Source organism: Carassius carassius, chromosome 14 (genome assembly GCF_963082965.1).
Source record: "Carassius carassius chromosome 14, fCarCar2.1, whole genome shotgun sequence".
Lineage (NCBI taxonomy): Eukaryota > Metazoa > Chordata > Actinopteri > Cypriniformes > Cyprinidae > Carassius > Carassius carassius.
In genome coordinates, this window is record NC_081768.1 from 1,279,035 (window position 1) to 1,299,868 (window position 20,834).

Consider the following 20,834-nt stretch of genomic DNA (forward strand, 5'->3'; position numbering starts at 1 on the left):
TAAAAAATAAAGTAAACCTACTATTAAAAAACATATTTTTATTTAATATGATTTATTATTTATTTAAAAAATAATATTACACAAAATAATTTTTATGATGTATTTAACATAGATTTATATTTTATAAAATAATAAAATAGTTTATGTTGCATTTCATTTTATATTTATTTTTATGAAAAGATATAATAAACAATATAAAATTTATATAAAATACAACTATTTCAAAAATATACTTTTATTTGATAATACGTCTTGTCTCTTTATGATGCGATGTGTCTGTCCTGTTTCTCATCATTGGTTTCAACACAAATTCTCTGTTGTGTTGTTGTGTGTTATGATGACCTGTCCTTCTCTCTCAAGGCAAATTTAGATATTTAACACGCTTCACACACATTGACCGTATGTTGTGCGTGTCTGTTTTTTCCAGCACAATCCGGATCAGTCGGAAAGGATGGCACATGCTTCTCAACTTCTGCTTCCACACGGCTCTGACGTTCGCCGTCTTCGCCGGAGGCATCAACCGAATCAAATACCCCATCATCTGCCAGACTGTGAGTCTCTCATCTGCGCTCGCTTCATCTCTGCTGCTCACATTCGGTCTTTCAGTGCATTAAATCGATTATTCATGTGTGCCAGCATTATAATTTGGGATGTGCATGTTTTTCTGATTGCCTCCTGCGTACAGTCTCTGGCCCTAATGAATACGCTGTATAGACTTGAATGAATCCATGCTGTCATGCCTTTAGGGGCTTTTAGTGGCACTTTTGTCGAAACCTGTGTGTTTTTGAGGCTCTATTCTTGTGAGCATCACTTTTTAGTGAGCATCACCAAAAAGCTTTGGTCAATGTGTTTCCTGACTGCATTTCGTCTCACATTATAAACTAAAGTTAAAGCATGGCTCAGTGTGATGCTGTGTGTTGGTTTCTCATTATAATGGGCTTTATTTGGCTCTAAACCCTGCAGGATTCAAATGCATCTCTTAAAAAAAAAAGAATATATATATATATATATAATATATATTAAATATATCAAAATATATTCAGGCTTGATGAGCAGATCGAAACTGTTTTCATTTATATATTTTACTGTTTCTGTTGTCCATCACATATGAAATAGTGAATTTTGAATAATAGTTCAATAATAGAATAAATAGTTAATAATAGTTAAATAGTTAATTTTGACAGCCCATATATATGTTAGAGGTCGAGCGATGTATCGGTTTTGCCGATTAATCGGCACCGATAGTTGATTGCTGGAACAATCGGTTATCGGCAAAAATCTATCCTGATAGTTTCCCGGGTTGAGTCCGTTGTTAGAGCGGCTGAGAAGGCTCTGTTTTCATTATACAGTGCGAGAGCGGCCTCTAGTGGCTGAAATCACTGACAGCACGTGCTGTGTGTTTAGACACGTGACTCTGCACGCTGAATAGAGCGAGAAACTTCATCGCCTCAGAGCACCATTCACATAGATTTCCATTACATTACATTTCATTCGCCCCGAATAGTTGTTAATGTATATTGAGCATTTTCATCAAAACGTTTGTCTTTCTGTGGCTCTAATAAAGACTTTGTTTCATTTATAGAGCTATAATATAGATCGCTCTTTCATTTTGCTCCATTTTTTAAACACTGAATTTCAAACTTATCTTTGGCTCATTGTTCATTCTTGAAGTCAACTTGTGTCCATTTGGTGAATAAATAAACTGTTAGACCGCTGCACGAGTTGAACGAGACTCGACTGGAGTGTGTGTGACCCCGGTGAGTTCTCCTAGACTCAGCGCTGCTCTTTTATTTTGATTAGATGACCACTTGAGTCTTCAGGAGTAGAATCAGTTCAAATGTGAGAGTATATATTGTGCTGGGATAAATGTATGGCTCTATGTTTCCCGCAATGCAGAAAACGCAGACAGAATCGCAGAATCCAATCATAAAAACGGAAGTCACAGTTTAGCGCGTGACGCTCGCGGTGATTTCAGTGTCTGCTGTCTAACAAAATGAGGATGAAAACACATGAAGAACATCTCCAGAACTGCTCCAAGAGTCACTTCATGAGCATCTGATCATCTGATTTGAGCAAAAGCGTCATATCACATGCACAGAACACGGCAAACTGTCAAAATAAAAGTCCGGTTTTGAAGTCTATTGTTCAGTAGAATGTACATAGCCTACTACTGAAATTAAACAAACATTATTTTTTAAGGAATAATCATACAACATTTCTTCCATGTTTTAATTGTAATAGTTAATCCTCTTTGTTTGCCAAAAAAAAAATTTGCTTTATTTTCAGTAGGCTAATTAAGACAAATAAAATTTATGTTTCATTCCTTTATTTGATAGCAATAAAAATGTAAATACACACAGAATTTTTGAGGCGAAAAAATCTTAAAACTTCTTTTAAGAAAATAAGTCAATTATTTAAATTGTTTTATGCGTTTAAATAATTATGCATGCTAAAACTGAATTTGATAACACAATGAAACATTTTATAGGGCCCTAATAGTGTAATTTTTATTAAATTGATTTGAAAATGTATAAGTTCCATAATTTTAATTAATTAGACTTTAAGATTAATAAACTTTAATTTAACTATTAAAAAGGAGCGGAGAAAAATGGAAAATACAGAATCCAGAAAAATTAAATAACGGAATTTTGAAAAAAATAAAATGGAATTTAGGAAAAAAATGTAACTGATTTCATAGGGCCCTACTAGAGTGTTGTAATTTCAACATTTACTATTTCTGTTATTATTATTATTATTATTATTACTTTTATTATTACTACTTCTACTACTACTATTATTATGGATCAGTACTGTTTTTTTTTTTATAAATAAAAAAAGCACTATTTTAGTTTTTGTTCAGTATCCCTTTTAAAAACTATCGGTTAGTTAATTTATATCGGCCAGTGTGGTCCAACCTAACTATCGGTATAGACAAAATTCAATATCGGTCGACCTATATATATATATATATATATATATATTCACCTTTACAATTAATCCAGAGCGCGGCAGCAAGATGAATTTTTAATGAGCCAAAAAGAATACACGTCACACCTCTGTTTATCAATTTGCACTGGCTTCCAATAGCTGCTCGCATAAAATTCAAGGCATTGATGTTTGCCTACAAAACTGCCACTGGCTCTGCACCCATTTACCTAAATTTGTTACTTCAGACTTATGTGCCTCTAGAAGCTTGTGTTCTGCAAGTGAACGTCGCTTGATTGTTCATCCCAAAGAAGTACAAAGTCACTTTTACGGACTTTTAAGTTAAATGTTCCTCCTGGTGGAATGACCTCCCCAACTCAATCCGAGCAGCTGAGTCCTTAGCCATCTTCAAGAATCGGCTTAAAACACATCTCTTCCATCTTTATTTGACCCTCTAACTTTAACACTCACTATTCTAATTCTATTCTTTAAAAAAATCTAACTACCTTTCTAATCTTTTTATATTCTATTTTCTTTTCATTTATAATGCAATTGTCTGTGTGTGTGTGTGTGTCTGTGTGTGTGTGTGTGTGTGTGTCTGTGTGTCTGTGTGTCTGTGTGTCTGTGTGTCTGTGTGTCTGTGTGTGTGTGTGTGTGTGTGTGTGTGTGTGTGTGTGTGTGTCTGTGTGTGTGTGTGTGTGTCTGTGTCTGTGTCTGTGTGTGTGTGTGTGTGTGTGTGTGTGTGTCTGTGTGTCTGTGTGTGTGTGTGTGTGTGTGTGTCTGTGTGTCTGTGTGTCTGTGTGTGTGTGTGTGTGTGTGTGTGTGTCTGTGTGTGTGTGTGTGTGTGTGTGTAAGATCTCTAACACTAGCTTGCTGTATTCTTTTTTTATTCTATCTGTTTTTCTTTTATTTATTATATTATTTAAAAGCCCATGCTGCTTGTACTGTGTTAACCTAACTGAGACTTGTTATAGCACTTATATATCATTGCTCTTTTTGTTGTTTTCGATTGCTTCCTCTGTCCTCATCTGTAAGTCGCTTTGGATAAAAGCGTCTGCTAAATGAATAAATGTAAATCTAAATGTAAATATATAAATATAACATTCATTCAGCTGAATTGTTCAAATGGCTTATTCATTCACATATGAATCAAACTGAATCATTGACTCACTAAGTTTGCTCGAGAACTTGGATTCATTCAATGATGAATCACTGCTGTGTGTTGCTCGTTTGCAGAATTGTGCAAAATTTGACAATATTGTGTCTAAACTATAAAACGAGATTAACTTTGTTTACTGAACTGTTGTATAAAATCAATTTCACGTTTGCAGTAATGCAGTTATTTGGGAATAACTTGTGTGATATTGCCAAACTATATAAATATAAGACAAAACCCCGTACAGGGGCATTTTTGCCCTCATATCTTGAATTTTTGGACATATAACTGTAATAGTCTAACTAAAAGTAGTTCTAAAATCAAGCAGGGGTTTTGGCCAGTGTGTTTTCACAGTGAAATGAAGACTAAATGTCCCGCTGCTCCTCAAGGTCATCGATTTCCTCACGATTGCTCACGTTGAGCTGGTTTGAACATGTTGTTGAGCTCTGGGTTGGTCAGAGATTTTCAGTGTCATGGCTCAAGGTCGTCATCAGATTTATATTTATCCGTCTTCATGTGTTTGATCTCAGAGGGCCGGCTCTGATTGGCCTCGGCCGAGTGATGGATGGCGCAGGAAAGTGTAATCTGTGCGATGGGAATCCACCGTCTCTCTTTCTCTCCTGATGATATGGATCCGGGTTATTGAGTGTTTGTGAACATATGTTGTGTTCAAACGCTGAGAGAATCTGATTATTATATTCGCTGTCTCGGCAATTATATTTAGGTTCCTGCTGGATATTTGACAGCGCAGCATTTAATTTAGATTACAGATGAATAAATAAGCACAATGCGACAGCATATTTAGTGTTATGTTCAAATGCGTATGCTTAACATTTATCAGTGTTTCCTTACAGAACTGATATTGGCCTGGCTGATTAACCACATAAATACTGGTTCATGTTTAATATGCAAATTTTTAAGGCTCCAAATGATCAAACGCTGCTGTTACAGCTGTTTCACACTCAATCTACTGCATGTTTTCTGTCTCTGATTGATAGTTTAGAGTGATTTATCCACGAAAAGCTTTTTTAGAGAAATTGTAGAAACACTTCTGGTGTTAGATCTTTCCTGATTGTGATCAAGTAAAGGTCAGAGTAACGTCAGTAATATCTCCAGATGAACTCTTACTGGACTGAAGCAGATCAGCTTTACTTGATTCTCCATCAATCATGTTTTAGAGTCTTAAATCTGATCCTCAGGATCTTTTGAGGAGCGTTTGTTTCTTCAGCTCTCAATCACTGTGTTATATGTGCGGATCATTAACATCTCATCGTACTGAGACACATTACTGGAGATATAGAGCACAGACTCATATTTACATCAGTTTATGTCAGTATCTGCCGCACTGTTATAAAGATCTCATTGGTGTACATCACAAGCAGCAGAATTTCATCATAGAAATAGCATCTGCTGCAACTTAATATTATTATTTTTTATATGTTTCCTCCATGTTCTTAATAAACCAGACTATATTAGTCATAAAAGCCTGATGACCACATGAACACATGAACATTTCATGCATATTGGGTAAAATAAGTGTTCGTTTTATTTGAGAAACTTGTAATATTTTTCATTAGCTCCATCAGCTTTGGCGTGCTTTGTCATTCAAGCTGATATTTTTTATTCCTCCGGTCTTCAGTGTCACATGATCTTCAGAAATCAGAATAATATGATTTACTGCTCAGGAAACATTTCTGATTGTTATCAATGTTGAACACAGTTGTATTTTTGTCAAAACAGTGATGCATTTTATTTTTCAGGATTCACAGATAAACAGAAAGTTCAAAAGAACAGCATTCATTTGGAAACTCATCATAAATGTCTAATTTTTTATCTGTTTTTATGCTCTTGATAAATCTTATTGACCCTGAACATTTTTCCATGGTATTTACATGGTCAAAGATGCTGCTGAAACAGTGCTTTCTGTCAGTGTTTTATCTGTATTTGTATCAGTGTGTGTGTTGTGCTTTAACCACTGAACTGTGTGTTTGTGTGTGTGTTTCAGGTCGGTATCGTCTTGCATTACTCGTCTCTGTCCACGATGCTCTGGTTGGGCGTCACGGCACGAAACATCTACAAACAGGTGACCAAAACACCACAGCAGCCGCAGGACGGAGACCACGCGCCGGCTCACCCCTCCAGATCACCCATGCTGAGGTACGGCCTGTCCAGCTTGTTTTCTGGTTAATGACACTTAGGGCCAGTTCTACTAAATATTGCAAATTAGTGCAAGAGCGCAATTCTAAAACCGTGCTGAAGGGAGGGGAAATTTCTGTGAGTTATTTACTAACAGTGCGCAAATTAAAGAATACAGATGCAACATCTCATTTGCATACTGACCAACGCAATATACCAAGCGCAGCTCAAATGAGTGTAGTCTCAAATAAAGGAGCCACAGTACATTGAGAAGAACCGGAGGACAAAAAATGTAAGTTAACTTCATTAAAAATAACATGTCTTGCCAAACAATATATGTTTGGATAATGTGTTCTTTCTGGCATTCAAAATAAATTAAAGCATGTGGACAAAATCCTCTTCCTTCTACCACGCACACTGTGCCTCTTCCTATAAACAACAAATGCTGCAATTTCACGTGCAAAATAATCCTTTTTGCATGTTAAATGATACCAGTAATTTAATGAGCACAAATGTTAGTAAAAGCGTTGTGTGCTTCATCAGCCCGATCTCTCAGCAATTTGTACATATTTTACAAGGTGGCTAATTCATACAACCTCACTCGTACAAAATTCATAACATTTTTGCTAAATCGTACGTATTTTACGAATTGAACAATTCATATAAATTTCTACGAATGATCTACACCTAACCCCGACCCTAAAACTTACCGTCACTGGTGACTAGACAAATCGTACAAAATTGTACGTGTGAGGTCGTACGAAGTAAACACCTTGTAAAATATGTACGAATTGGCCGTTAGATAGCGTTGAATTAATCTGAATATTCTCCTCCCATAAATATTGTGTCAGAAAGGGAAACTAGTACAAATGCATATTCAATAAGGTCAGGCGCAAAAATAAATGTCAATGCTTTTTCAATGCTAATTTAACACTGCGTATCTTTAGTAAATCCTGACAGTACAATTTTAACGTCAAAAGACAGTTTGCGATGGCGTTTGTAAAACTGGTTCTTACAGCTTTGGTGCTTCACTTTAGACTGAAGAGCAAACTGTCTGTCAAAATGAAGCTATTTACATGCAATCAAATAATCTGTTTGTAATCAGATTGAGAGATCAGTCGGACTGAAAAGCCTTAATGTAGAAATGGGTAAATATTAATTCTGCTTTTTAAAACAAATGAAACAGTGTAAGAGTATGGTTGTTATGTGCAAACAGTGGGAACTTGTGACATATAAATGCACATATCAACCCTGTTCACTTTATTTAATGTTCATGTAAACACTACATTCAGATTCATAAATCAGAATGAATTCAGTCTGATTGAAGCTAAAATTGTGCATGTAAACATACTGAAGATCCCGCTGATAAACATGAGAAACCGCTGCAGGATCCGCCGCATAACCTTCATGTTAACCTTCTGTCAGTGTAATAAACCCAATCAATCTGGGTTGAGCTGAGATTTAACATGTGAATTAAGCTCCTGCAGAGCGTATTAATGTACGATCACAGAACAGCTTGTGCCTTAATCAATGTGTGTTGAATACAGTCTTCACCTTTGCTCTGGGCGTGTGGAAATTACTGATTATACCACGGTAAATCTGTCAGTGACTAGTTTTATATAGAAGCATAAAGTTTAATTGTTAATTGGTGAGTTTATCTGCTTGCAGATGTTGATCACACAGCATTATACGTAATTAACCATTTAGAGGAATATACACGCTGAACTATCGGTTTTATAATATTCCTAAGTTTCTATTTTTCATTTTCACTTTGTTTAAAAATGTATTAGTTTTGTTATTTTCCGTTTTTAATCGTTTTTTGTTGTTGTTGATGTGGTTTTTATTTTTAAATGTCTAGTTTTTATTAATTATTTCAGTGTCTGTTATTTTAGTACATCAAGTTTTTTAAAAAGGTATTATTTAAAAAAAAATTCTGTCATTTATATATGATTTTTTTCATATATATGTATATACACATATATGTGTATATATATGTAAATAATAATTTTTTAAAAATATCTACATGTGTGTGTGTGTGTGTGTGTGTGTGTGTGTGTGTGTGTGTGTGTGTGTGTGTGCGCAACACATGTGTGTGTGCGAACTAACATGTTCCTCAGTTTTTTTTTGTTTGCTTTTTTGTGTGTGTGCATATTTTCAGAGTTTAACGCAGCTTCGTTCAGCTTGTCTGCTTGTCCGTGGCCTTTAATCTGGGATTTTTAGTAGTTCTGAGTGGAGTGCTTGGGTTTGATTGTGCTGAAAGTAGGTCACATGAAAGCCGAGCGCAGACATTGTGTTCTCTGTCAGAAACGCTGTGGCCAGTAAGACGTGAGTCAGATGCTGAGAGCGAGATCTTTAACCAGTCTTCAGTCCTCTGACGTGAGGAGAAACTCCAATCCACCCCAATTCACCCTCTTTTCTCCAAACTGATTTGGTTTTTAATCAAACTATTAAACATTTTCATGTACATTGCACACTAGTATTCTGAGCTTGTAGAAGAAGTGCATACTTTGCATATTGCATACTTCAGACAATAGTGTTTTAAATAAGAATAGTATGCTATTTTGAACCTGGAGACCTGAGCAATAGCTCACTAATGTCGTTTCTCGTCTGTGATGTGCACTTTCACCGGTTTGATTGAAACGTGTTTCTTTCCAGAGTGATTCTGCTGTTTGACTGCAAGCGGCGTGATTGTTTTTCATTTATCTGTCTTCAGAATAATTCTCTCACGCTTCGAGCCTCCTGCGGTTTGTTTTATTTCTTGATTGTTGGTTGGATCAGCACATCTATTTTTCATCTTTCTTTCTCAGACGCAGACAGTTTTCTTATTGCATTTGGGTTTTTAGTCCATTGCAACTTCATGTTGCAGACTCATTTAAACGGTTGTGGAACATCATTTAACTTAGTTACTTGTTTATTACATCCTAGTCACATCAGGTTTGTGTTTTAAGGCAAGACACTACAGGTGAATATGATTTTTTAAATGTGTATGTTACACGTTGTGTAAAAATGTTATTACTGAAATGTTGTTTAAATAAAATATTCAGGTGAATATTCAGGTTAAATGTTAAAATAAATGTTATTGCCATATTTGATTTAAAGGTTTTCTTTAATGTAGGAGCTACTTAAATGGAGAACAACTCTTTAAAGATATGTACTTTAGCTAAAATCTACAGACGAAATAGATAGGTTCAATAAAAATCAACACTTAAAAGCCTATTTTGGTTGGTTTCTTTCTACTAGTCTACTAAACCTTGATCAATGCTTGGAAAAAAAGCAATGCTTTTGAGTGTCTTGCCTCTTACATTTTAAATGCATTTGAAATACTTACATACTACAATAATACAGCAGAAATCACATTTTGTGTAAGTGTTGTGTTTTACGGCTACCTGTTGTTTTTGTTCTGCTATTATAGTCACCTTTTTTGAGCCCATTATTCATCAGATCCTGTGTAAACACCGCTGGTGTAATGAAGGTCGCAGACGCAGCGGTGAATCTGTAATTTAACGGAGCTGAGAGTCACGGTGCACCGATCGTTTCACCTTCATTTTGTTTCAACATCACCTAAAGTGCTGATATCTGATTGCATGAGTCGTTTGCGCTGTAATAAGTCCATCTGTATGGAACAGTTTGACCCATTCATGCCAATTTGTGGGATTGGTGGTGAATCATGATCCTGGAGCTCATTCTTCTACTCACATGATTGTTTTTGCCTTATTGCACCATTTTCATCCACATGTTATGATCCCAGTGACAGGTATTGCTGGCATTTTTGTGAAAGTGCTTGTATAAATTAGTGTTTATGATTTCAGCTGTAAAGTTTCTCTTGCTTTTAGTGGCTGAACGTCTGTTATAGTTGATCAAATCAACTATTTAAATATAACTGCAGGACAAGATTATAAGGTGCATTATTTGAATGCTTGGCGAAAGAGATGTGTTTTTAATCTAGATTTAAACAGAGAGAGTGTGTCTGAACCCCAAACGTTATCAGGAAGGCTATTCCAGAGTTTGGGAGCCAAATGTGACCTCTACCTCCTTTAGTGGACTTTGCTATCCTAGGAACTACCAAAAGTCCAGCGTTTTGTGACCTTAGGGAGCGTGATGGATTGTAGTGTGGTAGAAGGCTACCTTGTAGGTACGTAATAATATATTGTAACTGATACAGAACTTAATAGGTAGCCAGTGCAGAGACTGTAAAATTGGGGTAATATGATCATATTTTCTTGACCTTGTAAGGACTCTACCTGCTGCATTTTGGACGACCTGTAGCTTGTTTATTGACGAAGCAGGACAACCACCTAGAAGTGCATTACAATAGTCCAGTCTAGAGGTCATGAATGCATGAACTAGCTTTTCTGCATCTGAAACAGACGACATGTTTCGTAGCTTGGCAATGTTTCTAAGATGGAATAATGCAGTTTTTGTAACATGGGAAATATGATTTTCAAAAGACAAGTTGCTGTCTAAAATAGCACCCAGATTTTTGACTGTAGAAGGAAGTAACAGTTCATCCGTCTAATTGCAAACTGTAATCCAAGATATTCTGTGTACTGTTTTTTGGTCCAATAAATAATATCTCTGTTTTATCCGAATTTAATAAGATCCAATCATCATCCAATCTTTTACATTTTTAACACACTCTGTTAGCTTAGATAATTTAGAAGTTGAATCGGGTCTGATTGAGATATATAGTTGAGTATCATCATCATAACAGTGGAAACTAATACCTTATTTTCTAATAAGATTACCAAGAAGCAACATGTAAATTGAAAATAGCAGAGGACCTAGGACAGATCCTTGTGGCACTTCATACTTTACTGATTATAATTAAGATGACTCCTCATTTAAATAAAAAAGATAAAGATACAGGTAACAACTCTTTCAGTAATTAAGTGGGTACAGGATCTAATAAACATGTTGTTGGTTTAGATACAGTGATAAGTTTATTTAGCTCTTCTTGTCCTATAATTGTAAATCACTGCAGTTTTTCTTTGGATGCGATGGAAGAAGCTGAAGTGTTAGACGCTGTAGAATCTACATGTTCTGATATTATCTATCTTACTAGTGAAGAAATTCATAAAGTAATTATTATTAAATTGTGAGGGAATATTTAGATTGGGTGGCGTCTGGTTATTTGTTAATCTAGCCACTGTGCTAAATAAAAACCTTGGGTGGTTTTGGTTACTTTCAATGAGTTTGTGGATATGTTCCGTCCTGGCAGCTTTTAGAGCCTGTCTATAGCTGGACATACTGTTTTTGAACAATAGTTCTGCCTGGACGATAATGCGGAGCCATATATTTAATATCAGTGATATGCAGCATGCACGATACAAGGAAATGTTCAGTAATTACTGTACAATATCTACAGCAGTAAGATCGATTCCATGCAATATAATTAAATCTAGTGTATTATTAAAACTATGAGTGGGCTCGTTGATGTTTTGCTTGACTCCAGCAAAACAAGAGTTTATTAGGTCAGTAAACACAAGTCATAATGCATCATTTGTATTATCAACGTGAATATTAAAATCTCCGACAATTAGTGCTTTATAAACATTTACCAATAGGTCTGAGAGGAAATCTGTATACGGCCCTGGTGGTCTATACACAGTAGCCAGAGCAAGAGATACATTAGATTTCTTTTGCATGTCTGACAGTGTAACATTAAGCAGAAGTATTTCTAATGAGTTAAACCTGTATCCTGTTTTCTGGGTAACATTGAGAATATCACTATATATTGTTGCAACACCTCCTTCACGAGTCGACTCATTTAGACCAATATAATCATTTGGTTTTAGCCAGGTTTCAGTCAAGCAGAGTACATCAAAACTATTATCTGTGATAATTTAATTTGCAATAACTGCTTTGGGTGTGAGTGATCTAATATTTATGAGTCCAAACTTTAAAAATGTTTTTTTTTTCATTTATTTTGCATTTTTATGGTTACATCCCGATCAGATTTTTTCTAGAGCCTGCATTAGACTTATAGTTTGACCTCACTATTCGGGGAACAGACACAGTCTTAATAGATTGCACAGTACAAGTATGTCTTTCATTTAAGCGGGTAGAACAACAGTCATCATAGCAGTAATTTGAGTATTGTCTTACTAGTCATATGGAGCGAAGTGTCTTGGACAATTCATCTTTGATCACAAAAATCAATTAATTTTTAACAGATATTCAAGTAGAAACAGGTATTTTAAATTGGAATAATATTTCACAATTTTTACTGGGTTTTTGATCAGCCTGGGTGAGCAGAAGGGACTGTGTGAGATTTGTTTTCAGTTTGCTAAACGGCTGAATTCTGTATCACACAGCAGACAGCTTTTTCCTCAAACGTTGGTTAATTTCATGAATTATTCAGTGTGTTTGGACTAACCCATGCATCTGCGCTCAGAGGGTGGCTGTTTTAATCTCCCAAACACGAGCGCCGCAGAGACACGCCGGGATACTATTGAGATGTCATAACAGCGCATAAAATTACACTCATTTGCTTGTATGTTATTCTTGAGAGCACGCATGTAGTTCACTCCCCTCAGGTCGATGTGTGTGTGTGTGTGTGTGTGTGTGTGTGTGTGTGTTTGTGTGTGTGGTTTCTGAAAGTAGATAATGTGCTAATGCTGGTGTATCTTTGCTTGCTGTGCCGATCTCATGTGATTGACTATAATGTCATCTGTGACAGAGGCCAGTGGATGGAAATCAATTTCACACACACACACACACACACACACACACACACACACACACACACAATCACATCAGCTGTGTGTCCTATCAGCGTGACCTTCCACCAGGTCATAGTCTTCCTCCATTTCTCAATGTCTTCAGCTGATTCATGGAGGTGTGTTTATAAAACGCGAAGAGCGTGAAGAGAGGCATTCTGGGTCCAAATTCGCTTTCAATACATGTATAAGAGCAGTGTATTTATCGCTCAGTCTCTTCACGTCAAAATCAAGAATGAAAATCATACAGGTTTGAAGCGACATACGTAAATGATTACATATTTGGTAGCTTTTATTTTCACGTATTTGTAATTTTAACCAAACTAGTTAAGTACAGTCAAAATGTTTAATGCAAGTAGTAAAATACAGTAAAAATTAGATAAAAAATAATCTTTTTTACACTGTTTTTACTTAAATGCATGGAAGAGCACATGTAATTATTTTATATTATTATTACTATTATAATTATTATAGGTTTTATTCATTAGTTTTTATTAATATTTTGAATTAGATTTTGCACTGATTTCAGGTTTCACTTTAATTTTAGTTTATTTCTAAAAATGTGTCTATTTGTATTTTAGTTTAATTAATGCAAGTAGTAAAATACAGTAAAAATCTGAATAAAAATAATCAAATGCATGTTTATCACATTTGTTCTTTAAATGTTGTTGTTTTTTATATTGGATATGAATATTTATATTTTGAAAAATCTTTTGTTTTTATATTTCAGTATTTTTATTCAAAAGTATTTTAATAAGATAATAAAAGTGTTGTTGTTTCAGTTTAATTTCAGTTAGTACTTTAGTATTATTTAGCAAAGGCAACTATTTTTTCCATATAAAATTTACATTAAGTTAAAATTATAAACATCTAACTATCTAAATAACAACTAGTTTAATGTCACATACATTTAAAGCAAACTAGCATTTCTGGAGCAATATCATACACGTTTTCTCATCTTTTTCTAATTTTGTCTGTCTTCTGCATTGGCTTTGGGGTTTTCACATTGCTCTGATCTTATTTCTGTTTAATGCTTCTCTCAAAGAGCCCTGGCAGGTCAAATAAATCCCTCATAAACGCTCTCTCATCCCTGTTACTCCAGCGTTTGATGAAACCCGATGCTGTATTTTTAGCATCATAATTTTGAAGCGCATTAAGCAGGAGAGAATGTGACCATTTGTTTTGTGTGGCTTGTGTCTGCAGGTTTTATTTAGTGAGTGCAGGAGTTCCCTTCATCATCTGTGGCATCACAGCAGCCATCAACATGGAGAACTACGGCAGCGGAGAGCAGACGCCATTGTGAGTAGCAGCTAAATCAGTCCGATGTGTTGTTTGACACTCTTTCATATATATGAGTAACAAGAAGTATCATACTGCATATTAAATATGGCCAAACTGCTCAAATGAATTGAATGAGGCATGCATGAAGATCAGTAACCACCACAGACTTTGAATGGACTTTGAACTTTGACTGATTTTTAGACTTTTATTGTGTAATATTTGGTTGCATTTTTGCATGCATAAACCTCAAGCGAAGATTATAGTTAATTTTTATAGTTCATGGTAATTTTTCATTTTAATTTTAGTTTAAGTAATTCTGCTATGTTCATTTGTAATTTTTATTAGTTATATATATATATATATTTCTCTGTAGCTTTATTTTATTTCAGATTTAGGCAATTAAAAACTTTAATACTAAAACTTATTTCAGTTAGTCGTGAAGTCAAATTTCTTTTATCATTAGGGTTAAGTTTTTAGTTTTTGTTTTTTTATGAACTGAATTAAGTTTTTTTGTTTTTCATCTAATATTTTATTTAATTTTATAATTTTATCTTATCTATTTTATTTTTCTCCCCAGCTTTAATTACTGATTTTTTAAAAATGTTTTAGTTAAAAACCACAACACTGAAGATGATTCTATTTTGCATTTTAATTAATTAATTTGTATCTTTGCGACATTGATACATTTACAAACTGCAAAGTTGATCAGTTATGAAACAAATTCCATCCATCCATCTTCTTCCGCTTATCCGGGGCCGGCTCGCGGGGGCAGTAGTCTAAGCAGAGTACCCCAGACTTCCCTCTCCCTAGACACTTCCTCCAGCTCTTCTGGGGGGACACCGAGGCGTTCCCAGGCCAGCCGGGAGACATAGTCTCTCCAGCGTGTCCTAGGTCTTCCCCGGGGTCTCCTCCCAGTGGGACGCGCCTGGAACACCTTCCCGGGAAGGCGTCCAGGAGGCATCCGGAACAGATGCCCGAGCCACCTCAGCTGACCCCTCTCGATGTGGAGGAGCAGCGGCTCTACTCTGAGCTCCTCCCGGGTGACTGAGCTTCTCACCCTATCTCTAAGGGATCGCCCAGCCACCCTGCGGAGAAAGCTCATTTCGGCCGCCTGTATCCGGGATCTTGTCCTTTCGGTCATGACCCAAAGCTCATGACCATAGGTGAGAGTAGGAACGTAGATTGACCGGTAAATCGAGAGCTTCGCCTTGCGGCTCAGCTCTTTCTTCACCACGACAGACCGGTACAGCGACCGCATTACTGCAGAAGCTGCACTGATCCGTCTGTCAATCTCCCGTTCCATCCTTCCCTCACTCGTGAACAAGACCCCAAGATACTTAAACTCCTCCACTTGAGGCAGGAACTCTCCACCAACCTGAAGTGGGCAAGCCACCCTTTCCCGACTGAGGACCATGGCCTCGGATTTGGAGGTGCTGATTCTCATCCCAGCCGCTTCACACTCGGCTGCAAACCGTCCCAGTGCATGCTGAAGGTCCTGGCTTGATGAGGCCAACACGACAACATCATCCGCAAAGAGCAAAGACGAAATCGTGTTGTCACCAAACCTGACCCCCTCCGGTCCCTGGCTGCGCCTAGAAATTCTGTCCATAAAAATCATGAACAGAACCGGCGACAAAGGGCAGCCCTGCCGGAGTCCAACACGCACCGGGAACAAGTCTGACTTACTGCTGGCAATACGAACCAAGCTCCTGCTCCGGTCGTACAGGGACCGGATAGCCCTTAGCAAAGGGACCCGGACCCCATACTCCCGGAGCACCCTCCACAGGCCGCCGCGAGGGACACAGTCAAATCCACAAGGCACATGTGGACTGGTTGGGCAAACTCCCATGAACCCTCCAGCACCCTGTAGAGGGTATAGAGCTGGTCCAGTGTTCCACGGCCTGGACGAAACCACACTGTTCCTCCTGAATCCGAGGTTCTACTATCGGCCGGATTCTCCTCTCCAGTACCGTGGAACAAATTCAATTATATTTTTAGTTTTGATCTTCATTTTAGTTTTAGTAATTTGATTTTATAATTGTATTAGTTTTTATTTTTTATATTCAATATAGCTTTATTTTCATTTCAGATTGAATAATTTTGGTACTCGACAATGCAACATTTCTATTTCATTTTCATTAGTGTTAAGTTTTTCATCTAATTTAATTTAGCTTTATTTCAATTAAAGAAAACTATTTTTAAGTTTAATTTAACAATAACAACTCTATTTTGCATTTTCATTCGTTTAATTTAACTGTATCATTGCAGATTGTTTATGTATCAATGTTGCAAACTTCATCAATTATGAAACAAATTCAATTTGAGCCGCTCTGCAAAATACAGTAGTGTCATTATTCATCTCGGTTCATTTAAGGTTTTGTTCTAGCTCGATGTCAGTGCTGTCAAATTGCTAAAATCTGAATGTCAAGCAACCAGAAAATGATCCACAATAAATAGCATGCATGCAAACATGTTCAGAAATGTTGATTTCCTGTGTTTACAGCTGTTAGTTTTTACTAATATTTTGAATTTAATTTTGCATTGAGTTCAGGTTTTGTTTTTGCTTTTGCCATTTTATTAGTTTTACATATATTTCTAAAAAGTCATTTTTTTATTTTAGTTTGTTTCATTTCAATACGAGTAAAATAAGTAGTAAAATGCAGATTTTTAATCTAAGAGTTTTAAGTAGTTTTTTTAATTAATAATTTGAAATATCTTTTGTTTTTATTTTTTAGCCATAAAAGTATTTTAACTAAACAATAAAACTATTTTTCTTTTACTTTTAGTTTTTTAGGACTTGAACTTAGCAACGATTTAAATATTTTATATTTATATATATTTAACACTATGAACAGGTTTATATCTAAATAACATATGGTTTTATGCCAAAGACATTTAAAGCAAACTCTAGCAATTCTGGAGTAATATCATACACGTTTTCTCATCTTCTCTTCTTTCTGCATTGGCTTTGGGTTTACACATCATTCTAATCAGATTTCTGACAAAACTGATTTTCCTTTGTGTTTAATGATCCTTAATAAAATAGCATGTATGCAAACATGTTCAGTAATGTTAATATCCTGTGTTTGTAGCTGTTGGATGGCGTGGGAGCCAAGTCTGGGCGCCTTCTATGGTCCTGTGGCCTTCATTGTGCTAGTGACCTGCATCTACTTCCTGTGCACCATCATCCAGCTGCACAAACACCCCGAGCGGAAATACGAGCTGAAGGCGGTGAGCGAGGAGCAGCAGCGTCTCTCTGACGTCCACCGGGGGGAGCCGGCGAGCGGTCAGTGTCACGGTGGCTGCCCGGGGCTCATCAACCCGTCCATGCTGGCCAACGAACACTCGTTTAAAGCCCAGCTGCGGACGGCGGCGTTCACACTGTTTTTATTCGCAGCCACGTGGACGTTCGGCGCACTTGCTGTTTCGCAAGGACACTTTCTGGATATGATCTTCAGCTGCTTATACGGGGCGTTTTCCGTCACGCTTGGATTGTTCATTTTGATTCATCATTGCGCAAAACGCGATGATGTCTGGCACTGCTGGTGTGCATGCTGTCCCGGGCGACGCCCCTCAAACGCATACCACGCCCACATCCATGGCCACGCCCACAAACTCAACATAAACGGCGACGCCCACTCCCACTGCCATCTAGATGGTGGGAAACCCGTTCACTGCGCATGTCACGCCGCCACGCAAAATCAAGTGACATTCCTGACGCCGGTTTCACCATGTTGCGCTGCTCTGCATACACAACAGCTCCTAGAAGACGAAACAAGTGCGCATGTGCTTCTCCATGATGGCTACCGACCTGCCGTGCGATTGCACCACTGCTCCAAACCCGTCAGGACTAAAACGAGGCACCAACGTGAACTAGCGTTGCACATTCCCTCAGGAGCGGACGCCATAAGCGTGCACAGCTCGCACGCTAACAGCCCACACGCCCACATTTGCCACTTGGCTCACGAGGCGCTCACGCTCTGCCACCATCATCACATGTGCTGCGCAAAAGACAAGCTCCCTGACGCAGGCGAGAGCTTTCTGTGCGGGAAACTCGCAGAAGACGATTTGCATCACGCACAAATAGAGCTGCACGCCCGCAGACAGTCGCTGGCCAATCAGAACGGCATCCTGAAGGGAAACGCGCTGTATCCTTCCGACAGCACGGGGAATATACGCACGGGACCCTGGAGAAACGAAACTACAGTGTAGTTCGACCCAGCACTAGGATTTAAGAAAGGAACTTTGTTTTTAGGACCATCACAAGCTCTTTCCTGCATCATTCATCGTACAGGATGATTCTGCGGATCGTACGAATACGAGAACGAAAAACCCAGGGCCTCATTTATAAAACACAAATATAATAAATATACAAAAAAGCTGAAGTCCGCAAATGTCTTTGTATAGAAGATGTACAGCCATCATCACTGGGCAAGGAAAGCAATTGTATCATTTGAAATCCTTTTTTTAGGGAATTTAAATTTGTTTTATTCCGGGTATTTAGTTTTCTTTTTAGTTTTGTTTTAGGGAAATCATGAATAATTAATGAATTAATAAAGTGTTAGAAGATATTAAGCAGACTACTAGTCTCCTACTAGTCTACTAATCCTCGAATGACTTTAGTTGTAAGTTTCAGATCAGATGTGTGTTTGATTAATGAGGCCTCTGGTTTGAGTCTGAGCGTGTGTTGATTGGCCGCATTCACACTGCACTTCAATCCGGAGTCACTCCCCTTACGGAAATTTAATTTGGTTCTGATGATATTTGATTACAACTGACACAGAAGCAAAGTGGTTGTCAGTCCCAGTTTCTGCAGTGTTTATGTGGCCATTGCATTCATACCTTTTCCAGATACAGGTACATTTATCACTCCAGGTAACAGACATTGCCATAGTGAGTGTGTGTTACTGTGAGCAGGAAAATATTGTGTGTTTGTGTATGCAAACAAAGTATTTTAAAGGACTTTGCCATATATTTATTTTCATAGATGTATTTGAGAGTCCCTTAAATGTCCTATTCATTTCTACAGTAAAAAAACTTCTAAATACATGAAAATTCACCAGCAGTTTTAAACCATCCAGCTCCTCATGCTTAATATATACTGTGAATATCAACTAGCAAAAACTTAGTAATGCACAAAAAAGGACCGCTTCTGTCTAACTTCTGTTCTTTCATTGAACTGTGTGATGTAAACAGACAAAGAAGCTCCGTTTCAAATCCTCGTGAGCTGCTTATCTAGACAGCATTCAGAAGACTAGGCTATATATCCATGCTGCCTTACTGTGAGGACACATAGAAGGAAATCCCAGAATGCATTGCTGCAAACATTTAAAAAAAAATGCATATTGAATTCCATATAAAAAATGTCCATGGATTTGCATTACACCATTTTAACATAAAAAATGTGGTTTGATGCATAATTGTCAGTCATGTATAAATGAATCAGAACAGATTTCTGTAATAGTGTGATTTAAATACACAATAACCAGCGTTATCAATAAATCCAATTTGTTTCAATCTCATGCATTTTTATTGAATATTGCTTGTTGCACAGCTAGTCATATTTTTAACCATGTTCATACTTTTTTTAGCTGAATTGATTTAATAATTTTCACAATGACCCGATTTATTTATTTATAATTATAAATGTATTTATTAATATTTAAAAAATATATATATATAGTTAATATAGTCTGCCATTATATTAATATAAATATAGTCTATTTTAGGAATATTTTAAGATGCATTATGTTTGTGTGTTTATTTATTTGTTTATTTTGTGCTTAATGGTCATGACAATAATGAAAGTGCAAAAGATCACAATTAACAATAGAGCAAAGTACTGTAAAAAAAAAAAAAAAAAAAAAAAAGGTGCTCTTTTAAAAAGATCTATAGAAAATAACATGTTGTTGTGGTTGTTATGGAAATTTTTCATGCAATTCAAAAACATAAAGCTTAAATTTAGGCCTACATATATTTTGCAAGGTTTCATCAGAGTCAGCAGATGGTAAAGTGAATATATATATATATAATAACAATAATGCCACAATGCTAAACATCACAATTATATAGTGACCTTTTATATGCAATTCAAATGCATAATTCTCATGCATAATAAAATGCATAATAGCTCACTAGGTTGTGTAACGGAGCAAAGCGTCTCTCTAGTTGTTCTATTACAGATCTGTGCTGATTCTTTACGGTTTCTATGGTGAATCGCTGTTGTCGTCAAGGAGACGTTGTTTGTGCGAGAACATCATCGCTGGAAAGGAAGTAAAAATGACAGAAGAAGAAATGAACTGCAGAAGAAAGACTAGTAAAGCCCTTCACCAGACTAGTCTAGCTGGAGGAAACAAGTGACTGTGATCATCACGCTTTTCTTCATCTGACATGAAGCCGATGTCTGTGTAGTTGCCTCACATTCTTCCAAAAATTAGATTTGGAAAGAGTGAATCTCAAAAGAGAACAACTGTCCGAAACATATCCTGGTCATATTTCACCCCTGAATCAAAAAAAAAATAATAATAAAAATAGCATGAATCCTGTTTTAGGAATAAATTAAATGTATTATTTTTATTTATTTCTTTTTATTCTACTTTAATATTTGTATTTGTGCT

At 36.6% G+C, this 20,834-nt stretch overlaps 1 protein-coding gene across 1 annotated transcript in view; it reads left to right on the forward strand.

Annotated features, from left to right (window-relative positions):
- Nucleotides 1-18,769, forward strand: part of LOC132156691 (adhesion G protein-coupled receptor A3) — a 132,794-nt gene extending 114,025 nt beyond the window's left edge. The window contains exons 16-19 of the mRNA XM_059565634.1: nucleotides 428-551; nucleotides 6,087-6,238; nucleotides 14,140-14,235; nucleotides 17,310-18,769. Coding sequence (XP_059421617.1) covers nucleotides 428-551; nucleotides 6,087-6,238; nucleotides 14,140-14,235; nucleotides 17,310-18,429 — 1,492 coding nt within the window. The 3' untranslated portion in view covers nucleotides 18,430-18,769. The remainder of the gene's footprint in view (nucleotides 1-427; nucleotides 552-6,086; nucleotides 6,239-14,139; nucleotides 14,236-17,309) is intronic.
- The last annotated feature ends 2,065 nt before the right edge of the window (nucleotides 18,770-20,834 follow it).